Raw genomic sequence first — 12,093 nt, 5'->3', positions numbered from 1 at the left:
AGATTTAAATACCTATCTAGGGTTAGGCTATTATAGCTAGGTTCTCTCTCTCTCTCTCTCTCTCTCTCTCTCCAAATCCTGTTTCAGCATTAATGCATAGCTATTGCAGGCATAATCCCAAGTAAAAAAGGTGTAGTTATTTCTGGTGTTAAAAGCCATGATTGTGTATATTACACTAAGGGGGTCATTTTCCAAAGGTATTGCACACAAAAAGTCCCTTTTCACATGCAATATCTAAATCAGTGGAGTCCACACCAGAAGGGGAGGAGTTGGGGCAGACTGCAAGAAAGGTAGGATACCTTATCACTGCCAGCAGCACACCCAATAGAACCACCTTTTATGGTGGCACTATTGGGTGCAAAAGCTGGCTTTTGCAGGTCCACCCCCCATTACCACTGGATTTTTAAAGTCTGCGACCTTAGAAAATCCAGGCCTAAGCATATCACTGTATGGCCAATGTAATAATAAGTGTCATATTTATATAATACTCTAGAATTTATCAAACCTGCAGTTAGATCTACAGTATCTTACTTTGATTCTTAAGACTATCAAAATGTGTCAGAAATTGCTCAAAGCCTGGCAGGTTTATTTACCAATGTTTGGATTTTGTCTAGTGGCAAAGCCCATAGGATTTCATCTGCCAAGATACAGATAATTAATCCATCCACATGATGACAGGAAGAACTCACTGATGTGGAAATGAAACTTAAGACTGGTCACATGAAATGGATATCTTTAATGTGCATTGCCAAACATTGTTTTTAACATCTACTTGATGTGTTTATTTCTGGATGCAGATGGCTCACTTTTAAGATGGAATATCAACAAAAATAAACAGTTGCACTCATTGCCCGTGTTCTGCCTGAATTAGACAAAACAGACTTAAGTGTGCAATGTCACATGTTAGCATGCTAGACGAGAGTTTGGCTAACTGCAGGCAGATCTTTCTAACAACAGAGTTTCCTAATCCATAAATCATGGGATGGACAAGCCCAAACCTGGAATAGGCAACACAGAACGAAAACCCTACATTAGTCAAGGAGGTTGATTGCAGACAAATGATGACAGAGCTGCACAAATTGCAGCACTAATTGGTGAGGTCACCTAAGATTCTATTTAAAGACAAAGATGGCAACTTTCAAACCGGAGCACAGGTGCACTTTGGCATGTGTGGTTCAGAACACACCCAGATACACAACCATTTTATGACTTTCACACGTATGTTATAAAAAAGGCTGGTCGCATGCACGTGTGCCTAATTTTAAGAGGGCGAGCACATGGGTGTGCAAATCCCCTTCTACTGCGTAAATCAGGGGATTAAAAAGTACATACCCATGTCATTGCCAGTTTCACCACTTCACCCAGTTAAGAACTAGGTCCTTCACTCCCCCCCCCCCCCCCCCCCCCACATTGAGCCCAGACACTTAAAAACTCTCAGATATGGCTAGTTTTCCTTTTTTTTTTTTTAAACTTACCCTTCCTCCATTGCAGAAGTAAACTTACACGACCCTAGACTTGGGCACACACCCAGACGCTAGGTATTTATATGCATATCTCTCGGTCCCGCCCCGGAAAGCCCATGACCCAGACAGACCATGCTCATTTTTGAATTGGAGCAAGATTATTCTCAGCAGGAGATACGAACATATCGCAGTGACTTTTAAAATACGGTAGGCATATGTGAGCCCAACTTGTGCATGCATCCCCTAATTGATGTGTGAGCCGGGCTTTTAAAATTCACCTTAAAAGGTTTTTTTTCTCGTGCGGGCTCTCTGAGAAGGGGAGGGGACAAAGGATGCTTCAGAGAAAGAACTTCCAGTTAAGCTGGGAGAGGACAAGCTGAAGACTTTCAGTGTTCAGCTTTTACTTCCTATTCCCAGGTCTCAAATGTGGAATTCCATGATGGATGAAGCTACTTAGTATTTAGAAGAAAGCTAAAGCCTAGCTTTTAAACAATTGTTTCATTAATTGTTTTACATTTCTGAGCAAGATTAGTCCCTGTTGTTAGGGAACTTAATATTTGGGCTGGGGACTCTGAGTGCCACTGTTTTTATTTTTATTTGGGCTAGGAGCTTTGTGTTTGATTAGATCGTTGATGGCTGCTGGGAACTTGCAGTGCGAATAAGCTCTCAGTGGGGTTGGATTTTAAATGTCTTTTGTTGTCTAGATTTTAAACAATTTGGTAGACCAGATGTTACAGGCTCTTGTTTGTGAATTTATTTTTTATCACTGCTGTATTTGCTCAGAAGCCGGTCTAAAGTTATCCGCCTGGTCTAGCGAAATATACCTGATATTCGACTAGGTTAGCCAGACCATTCAACTCCTCCCTGGAACACCCATTATATGACTGTTTTTTATACATATAAGGGCTGAATATAGCCAGGTAAGTCATTTAGACAGATAACTATTACGTTATCCATCTAAATGCCTTTTGAATATGGACCTCCTTATTGTTAAACACAAGAATCATTCTTTTCTATTACCTGTATGCCATTTAACGGCTAAACAGGGGCCACACTTCTGAAATTACTGAGGTCTTTGCCAGGTGCCTAAGATCATCCCCTAAATCCTGGAACTCACTTTGTGCTACGCCACCTTCATTTGTAGCCAAGTCATTTGTCCGCAAGTGGGTTATAACATCAACATCAGTTCTTTCTTTCTTCTCTAATAGTGCTAAGTCTTTGATTTGTATTTCTGGTGGTTGAGGAGCCTGGTAGGCATTTAACCAGTTTATTTCACTCAAAATGTGCTCCCAAGTTGACGCCTTTCATAACATATTCCCCTAAGGTATTTTTCTGTTTTGGATTGACTGTGCCCTCAGGATTTTGTACACTGTTGAAGCTTTTGTCAAATCTATTACAGCATTTACTGTAAAAAAAAAAAGGTTGTATATGGAAACAAAGAAACATGATGGCAGAAAAAGATCATTATAACCTATCTACTTTGCCCATCCATACCAACAATTCAGCTTTAAAACCCCTACCACTCCCTAAGAGATCCATGCTTTCTTGAATTCAGATATTGTCCTCTCCATCACAACATGAGGAAGCTATTCCATGTATCCACTACTCTCTCTGTAAACAAACATCTCCTCAGTTTATTCCTGAGTCTACTCCCTTTCTCCTCATTTCATGATCCCTCATACTAGAGCCTCCTTTTGTTTTTGAAAGAGGCCTACCTCCTGTAAAGAAATATTTCCTAAGATTACTTCTGGGTCTATTCCCTTTCACCCTCATCCCATGACCCCTTTTTCTAGAGCTTCTTTCCATTGAAACCTTTGAGATATTTAAATCTCTCTATCATATTTGCCCTATCTCATATTTCCCCTAAGATATACATGTTTAGATCTTTAAGTCTGTCCCCATATGCTTTAGAACAAAGACCACATCATTTTAATAGCTGCCCTCTGCATCAACTCCAACTGGTTTAAATCCTTCTTAGAAACATAGAAACACAATGGCAGAAAAAGAAATCTGTTGCATGAAACCAGGGATAATTAGAAGAAATGTTACTGCATTTTATAGTGGTTGCTTTCAAAAAATGCTGTGATTTTGGTCTCTCTCATAGTTGACAGCCTTTGAAAAAAAAAAAAAAAAACCCACACTTTTTGGAACTTTATTGGTACTCGCTATTAACCACATTATTAGCCAGTAATAATTAAAAAAGCTTGAAATGCTTGTCTGGCATTTTCGCAACATTGCCATATTAGTATGGTTATGGCCTGGCTTTTTTCTACATTATTAAGAATTGAAATGCATTGAAGCATTTTCCTTGGGACCTTGGCAAGTTGCTTTATCCAAGGAGAAGCAGCAGGATGCGAACCTTTGCTTCCCTGGCTCATACTCTGATAAACTACTCCTCCACTGCATTTAGCACTTGCTGGAGAATAGGCTGACAATAATGAATGATCTCTTTATCACCCTGTTTGGATATTTTGTATGCACTAATTTTTAGCACACATACATATGCTTGATGAAGTGAAGGTTCTCATCTGCACTTCTTCCGTACTGAATCAGATGCTGATTAGCATGCAACCCTAAAAGGTTTTGAGTGTGAATGCTGTTAGTGGTCTTTTTAGTGAATCATTTCTACAGAATCATCCCAGCCATCTACATGAATGGAGAGCCCTTCCTATGTCAAATTCCAATTGTCTCCGACTTCCAAATAGCAAGACTAATACAGAGGACGATAGAATCTTTCTGAATTAAGCGAGGGTGAAATACAGCATTGGAATCCAACTTCTATAATACAGTAAATTATATCAGGTAAAACTATTTCTAAACTGAGATCATATCATCTGGTTTGAGTAAGAAAGTGAAACATTTTTGTGTATTCTATATATTGTGCTACTTTTTTGAAATACAATAGCATAACATCCATGCAGCCTCTATTAGAGAACATTACAATTTTACAAAAAATATGCAGTTATGGTGAGCCATTCATATGTGAAATTTGGTCCTTGTCCTAAAGAATATTGCAGTGCAGATTTTCTAATAAGGAAAGGTCCCAAGTTGGATGTGTAACTTCCTTAATATTAAGCTATATTTAGAAGGAAAGTAGCAATAGAAGTGAAAAATATATTGCTAGGACCAGCAATTACTTCTCAGGAAAGAGGCATCTTTAGCCCACCACATCTTGATCATACAAGTGCCATCTGATGTAGTGAGCAGTGAAGGATGTCTTACCCTCCAAGGCATTGGTGAGGACGCTGGCCGCACTGACTGCTCTTTGTCTTTGGAATGGCTGATCCATGTATTCAATCGATAGATATGGTGTCAACAACTGTTGTTTGCTGGTCTCATGGTCTGTAGGGGAGGTCTGCTTAAATGTAAAAAAAAAAAAATCAAAAACAAACATAAAACAAAGTTTAATTAAGAATTTTGAACAAAAACAAAGGTGCATAATTGTTTTCATTGTTAACCACTTAGTGAAATTGGGCAGTATATCACTGAGAAAATAAAATATAAATAAAATAAACTACATTATCTCCTGACCTTAATAAAACATACAGTAGTAGGTACAGTAGAGTGTAGGCAATCCACATCGGGTTGGACTTAATCTTCTACACAAACCCTCTTGAGGAATGGACATGAAAGACCATGTACTTGCATGAGGAGGCCTAGTGTGCTGTTCATCATCAATTGGCTGAATTTTCAAAGCCAGTTATGCCCATAAAACCTAGCTTTATGCATGGAAATGGCTATACTAAAACTGACCGGGGCTCAGTGCACATAAAAGCATGCATGCACTTTACACTAACTGGAGAGAGATGTTCCAGGGGTGGCACTAGGCATATTTCTTCATTTAATAAGTTCAAGTTATGCCCTTGATACAGCAGGTGTAACTTTATGTGGGTGAGTGCATATACATTCCATGGCACTTACATGTAAATAATGAACGCAAACATATGCACATAGGTTTGTTCAGAAAATTTGGGGTAAAGACTATGTGTAAAAGGTATATGAGGCTTTATTCCACTGCACACCGATATAAAATTACCCTCCCTATGAAAAAAGAATACTAGGAAGGAATTTTGCATGTTTTCAAAAACATTTTGAATAATTTCAGTGCAAATTACCTGTATTACATTTGCAGTCACAAAATAAAACTGGCGCACTCTTTGGTGCACTAATTTCCCAGATTTACATACATTTGCTGATCATTATTATCTCTGTCTAGTGTAGCCCTGGGGAGCTTGATTGTGGGATATGCTGATATAATGATTAATTTCAAATAGCAAAGTGACTTAATCTGCCAAAAAAAAATTAGTTTTTGTCAGCTGTGATTAAATGCTTCTTTAATTTTACCAAAGATCTTATTACATGAGTAATATACATGGAAACTGTCTGCAAATACTCTACTTCCATTATATATCATTATGTATTTTTATGTTTCAGACACATTTAGTGGAAGCTAATCCTTCCTTAACACAATAAAGCCTCAGGGGCAGATTTTAAAGGCCCAGTGACGTGCGTAAAGCCCCGGAACACGTGTAAGTCCGGGGCCTTGAAAAATTGGGCGGTCCGGGGCAGAGAGTGGCCAGAGGCCTCCATACTGCCGCTGGGCCAGGAGATCGCTCGCCGGCAGTCTGCTAGCAGGCATAACTTGTCAGATAAAGGTACGGGGGATTTTATTTCAGGCTGGAGAGTGGGACAGATAGGGGAAGGGAGGGGAAGGTGGTGGGGAGGGAATGGGGAAAGCCTGCTGGTCTCCCCAAGGACTTGGCGTGCGCAAGGTGCACTAATGTGCACCTCCTTGCGCGCGCCGACCCCTGATTTTATAACATGCACGCAGCTGAGCGCATGTTATAAACCGGGCGTACATTTGTGTGCGCCGGGTAGCACGCATAAATGTACGCCGTGCGCGTACATTTTAAAATGTGCCCCTTAACATAAATGAACTTTTTATGGCCAAAAATGTTTTCAGTAAAAGGGTTTGAAAGAATAAACATTCTTAGGTTTTCGGTAAATGCCATGAAATTAAATGTGCATTTTACAAGAATGTGAAATCTTGTCCTTTTTAATACCATTTATGCTACACAGGAGGTAGTGCATGCAAATAAATCTCATGCATATTCATTAGGGATAGCCTGAAAACCCTACTGGCTGGGGGGCCAGTAGGACCAGTTTGAACACCCCTATGCCAGGCATCCCCTTCTCTTCTTAGATGCAACAAGGAGACATTTTACATAGAATATTTCATACACATTTTATTGTTAGGAACAAGTTAGTTACAGCAAATACGAGAGAGCTGTAATTATAAAAGCACAGCAAGCGAGAGAGAAAGAAAGAAAGAGTTCTGAAATCTTTGTTGTGTTACACATTATATAGGAGATAAATCACAAATTTGCATATTATCTGCTCATTATTCTATTAATGAGGCTGCATGTTAGCCGAACCCATGTCTGGTGACAGCACTACACTCATCTGTTACTGATTGGAAATTGCAATAATCATCTCAGAATTACCTGGTCTATCGTGCCATCCAGCGGATGGAAGATAGCGGAAGTTCCAAACCATGAAGATGTAAATAGTCTAATGATGGCAAAAAAAGAGAGGGGCGGAGTACACAGCACACACAAACACACACACACACACACACACACACACACACACACACACACATATATAGCTTTTTTATATCGACATTCGGTTGCACATCACATCGGTTTACAGCGAGACAAGTGGAAAATGAAAGGAAATTACATCTTAAAACCTTTTAAACTTCCCAATATTACAGGGCAGATGAGTTAAAGTTAAGTTATAGAGGAAGGCTGGAGCTTTGTTGGCAGGCAGTGAATAGGAACAAGTAACAATAATTCTAACAGGTATAGACTTATAGTAATGGTGAGGAAAGTAAACAAGATTTTATACAAGGGCTTTTGTGTAGAAAGAATATATAGAAAATAGCCAATAGAAATAATGTGTGGGAACAATATACTTTGGTTGAATTCTTTTGTGCTAGTTGGAACTATGTACCACTTATGTGTATGGATTCACAAATAAAAAATTTTGCTAACATATATTGACCAGTATATTGTTTGCCACACATTATTTTCTATTGAATAGTCTAATGATAACATAAAAATGATTACATAAAACATCTGTGCCTATACTCCTGTATTCCCAATTTCTTTATGCATCTGGGAAGAAACCCTTCTGCTTATTCCCAGCTCACATAATGAAAGAAATTCATGTTCTAAATGAAACATCTAATTTCAGACAGACAGATACCCTTTCCCTCTTGACTTTGTTTCCAGTATCCAAGACTGAACCAAAGTTGTACAGTCATCAGAATTTTCCCTGTTGGAAACAATGGTGGTTGTGCTCTTTTTTGCAAACTGTTTTCAAAGACAGGCCAAAGAGCCACAGATTCAATCTATTTTTCTCCCAGTAACAAATAAACAATATCTGTAATCCTTGGGCCTCAATAATGTTTAGGGGAATCCAAGTTGCATTTCTTTACAATTCCAATCTACACGTCGCTGTACAGGATGAATGACAAACTATCTGTATCAGCAATGCTAGTGTAACATTTTTACATGCCTTTAGTGCATGATTTGGCAAATCTCCCCTGCATATAGAATATCACATAGCTATAAAAAGAAGAAACACATTTTCTCCCTATAAAATATTTTTATTAGAAATCAGACAATTTTGAAACAGTTCTCTATTACTAAAGAAAAAAAACATATTACCAATCTTTATTTTTCAAGCTCAGAAACAGCCATTGAAGGTTTCTGAAACTGCTCATTGACAAATTTAGAGATAAAAAGTATACCATTATTTCCAGGAATAAGACAACTAGAACAGGAAATGACAGATACTCATCCACAACATGATTCACAATATATATATATATATATATATATATATATATATATATATATATACACACAATGCCTGTGCTTCACTGGGTGCAAAACAAAAATAGAATTCATCAATACTAGTAACACAAATATCTATGATACAGCTAATTGTAAATGAGAAGTGGCACAGATTGGACAGCATGAATATTAAAAATCATTTTTAGGTCTTTTAGATGTTTGACAACTTGTTCTAAATTTATTCCAAGGAAAGGACGTTTACCAGAAGGATGTGACAGAGAATCACGCCTGGGGCCAGTTATTATTGTTATTTTAATTATTATGTGGGGCTCTACCTTTTACAATGGAAAATATTCAATATATATAATATAAAGAAAACATACAGTAAAAAATAGAATCAAGACAAAACCTAAAAAATGAAGGAAAAACAAAGAAAATATTAAGAATAGAACAGATGAAAAGGGGACCATACTCCAAGCTGATCACAAAGCAAACTAAATATTTCACAAATGATATTGCAAAAGGTCGAATAGGGAAGGGATGCTATACACTGATGACTCAAAAATATACCACATGGGTCACAAGCCACAGATGGTTAAAAAGAAAAAAAGCATGACTGCATATAGGTTAAGGAGTGGTGAAGAATTTAATGACTAAGATTTAATAGAAAAAATATGATAAAACCCAATCAACAGTCTTAGGGCCTCATTTCCTAAAGATTCGCAGGCCTGTGATACTTTAGATGATGAGGGGCGGGGGCCGAAATGGGAGACGGGCCTGCGCTAGCCAGCAGCCATCGCACCGTTGCGGTGCGATCACTGCCAGTTTCGCACCCAATAGCGTCACCATAGGAGGTGTAGCTATTGGGAGCGAAATAGGCAGCGAAAAGGCACTTACCTTTTCGCTGTCCGCGGCGTCGGCGCAGAGTCGGCCCCGGTGACACCCCGACTCCTCCTCTTCCAGGGCCGACTCCGCCCCCCATCCTGGTATTGCACGCGATAAGGGACTTTTCGCGTGCGAAAGGTCCCTTATCGCGTGAGAGCGGCTTGGAAAATGAGGCCCTTAGTGAGCTTGAGCTTGTTACTCCTTCCTCCCTTCTATTGTATCTGGTCATCCCAGCACAAACCCTCATGAAGAGAACCATGTAACCCCATATATAGGAGTAAATTTTCAAAGGAGTTATAGCATAAAAGTAGCATATATCACAGCAGTTTTCAAAAGCCCATTTACACGAGTAAAATCCATTTACATGCTTAAACCTTTTGAAAATTCAGCTGTATGGAGTGAATTTTCAAGAGAGTTGGTGCGTAAAAGTAGCAATTTTCAAAAGCCCATTTACAAGCTTAACATCCAGGTTTACATGCATAAATCCTTTTGAAGATTACTTCCTTTATGTTCATTATTTTCTATCCCAGTCTAAAGTATCCTTGCGTACTTTCCCAGAAGATTGTGGAGCTAACCCAAGAGCCCTGTTTACCATAGTAAAAAATCTCACAACTGACAAAACTGACGCTTCACAGAGCCTACCAGTAAATAAATGTAATGAAATAGTTACTTTCTTTAATGACAAAATCACGAATCTAAAAACAAAGATTCCAAAAATAACTAAACAAAAAATCAATATGCAAAAAAGAGATGTTAAACAATGGCAAACATTCGACGAACTATCTGAAATAGAAGTTGAATCGATGGTAAAAAAAAAACTAAACCCCGCCCCACATGCACAAGACACAATTCCAACCATAGACTTAAAAAAAGTAGCCAACAGTTTCACCAACTTTAACAAAAATCATTAACCTATCACTAAAGGAAGGAAACATGCCAGACTCACTAAAAGGAGCAATAGTAAAACCAATTCTAAAGAAAAAAAAAAAGCAACCATCTAATCCTGAGCAATTATAGACCAGTACCAAACCTACCCTTAATTGCAAAATTAATAGAAAAAACCATACAAAAACAATTAGCAGAACACTTAGGGGCACATTTTAAAAGACAGCGTAGCCGCGCGTATCTTATAAAATCCGGGGTCGGCATGCGCAAGGGGGTGCACATTTGTGCAACTTGTGCGCACCGAGCCCTGGGCGCGCTGCCCGTTCCCTCCACCCCGCACCTTCCCCTACCTAACCCACCCTCCCAGCCCTATCTAGACACTCCCCTACCTTTATCTGAAAAGTTACTACTGCCTCCAGGCAGTAGTAACTTACGCGCACTGGCGCGGCAGGACCCGACACAGGCCGCTGTGTCAGGGCACTCGGCCACGCCCCCGGACCGCCCACATGCCCTCGAACATGCCCCAGATCCAAAACCACGCCCCCTGGCCACGCCCCCAACCGCCCCTTTTTGCAAGCCCCGGGACTTACGCGCATCCCGGGGCTTGCGCGCCCCGCCGAGCCGATGCAAAATAGGCTCAGCACACGCAGGGGGGTTTAAAAGGGTTACGTGCATACCTTATGCGCGAAACCCTTTTAAAATCCGGCCCTTAGAGAGCAATAATATTCTGTACCCATCACAACATGGCTTCCACAAACACTTCAGCACTGAAATACTACTGCTTGCACTAACAGACAACATCATGAGAGGGTTCGACAGTACATTTTAGTAATGCTAGACCTATCAACAGCATTCAATACAGTAAACCATGACATCCTACTAAATAGATTATAAGAAATAGGATTAAGCAACAAAACAATCAAATGGTTTAATTCATACCTAAATAACAGATACTTCCAAGTACAAATCAAAGACGTAATGTCAGAGAAAATAAACCTTCAAACAGGAGTTCCACAGGGATCTGCCCTATCTGCCACACTATTGAACATATACATGCTGCCTTTATGTCACCTGCTAGCTGGTTTAGGAATTGCACACTATATCTATGCCGACGATATTCAGTTAATACTCCCAATTGATGACACAATTGAGAAAACATTAAACATAGCCAACATGTACCTAGATATAATAAAACAACTTCTAAACCAAATGGAACTAGTTATCAATATAGAGAAAACTGAATTCTTACATCTAGAACGAAAAAACATAGCAATCATTCAGAAAACCCAATTACACTCAATAACAATCAAGCCTTAATTTTTTCCAGTACTGACTACTGTAAAGCCCTCCTACTGGGCCTACCATACACCACAATAAGACCACTACAGATACTACAAAACACAGTTGCAAGAATTTTAACTGGTAAAAGTAAAAGAGAACATATCACCGAAACTTTAATAGAATTGCATTGGTTACCCATTGAACAAAGAATACAATACAAGACTCTACGCACCATACATAAATTAATACATGACGAAAAAGCAGAGTGGCTGAACACAGCCCTCTGCGTACATACTCCCCACAGAAACCTGAGATCAGCAAACAAAGCCCTGCTAACTATTCCCTCAGTTAAGACGGCCAGACTAACTCAAGTAAGGGATAGGGCCCTATCCCTAGCAGGACCTTCAATATGGAACAATATGCCTTTAGAAATAGGATTGCAAAGAAACATCAAAACCTTCAGAAAAAGTTTAAAAACATGGCTATTTAAGCAAGCATATCACAAAGAGAATTGAGAGTAGAACCCAGGGAAATGTAGGATGCGGTCAGTCAAACTCCCACACACACACACGTTTACTTAATGCGTGTGTTTCTCATTTTTTATATTTAAACAAAGAATTAGAGTTAAGTAATACTTTATCATATAGCTAAGACAGAGAAAACTGGACATGACTTATAACAATCACCAAGTAATATTTATTATGAAACTATGTTAC

At 39.1% G+C, this 12,093-nt stretch overlaps 1 protein-coding gene across 13 annotated transcripts in view; it reads right to left on the bottom strand.

Moving 5' to 3' along the window:
* LOC115084076 (sodium channel protein type 5 subunit alpha-like) overlaps nt 1-12,093 on the bottom strand; it is a 1,049,386-nt gene that overhangs the window by 591,412 nt on the left and 445,881 nt on the right. For 9 of the 13 annotated variants that reach the window (XM_029588401.1, XM_029588411.1, XM_029588408.1 and 6 more), the window contains exon 13: nt 4,686-4,821. In XM_029588401.1, coding sequence (XP_029444261.1) covers nt 4,686-4,821 — 136 coding nt within the window. The remainder of the gene's footprint in view (nt 1-4,685; nt 4,822-12,093) is intronic. The other 4 variants (XM_029588409.1, XM_029588402.1, XM_029588406.1 and 1 more) reach the window with 1 other exon arrangement.

The sequence above is a fragment of the Rhinatrema bivittatum genome, chromosome 2 (assembly GCF_901001135.1).
Source record: "Rhinatrema bivittatum chromosome 2, aRhiBiv1.1, whole genome shotgun sequence".
Classification (NCBI taxonomy): domain Eukaryota; kingdom Metazoa; phylum Chordata; class Amphibia; order Gymnophiona; family Rhinatrematidae; genus Rhinatrema; species Rhinatrema bivittatum.
This window is presented reverse-complemented; position numbering and strand designations above follow the sequence as displayed.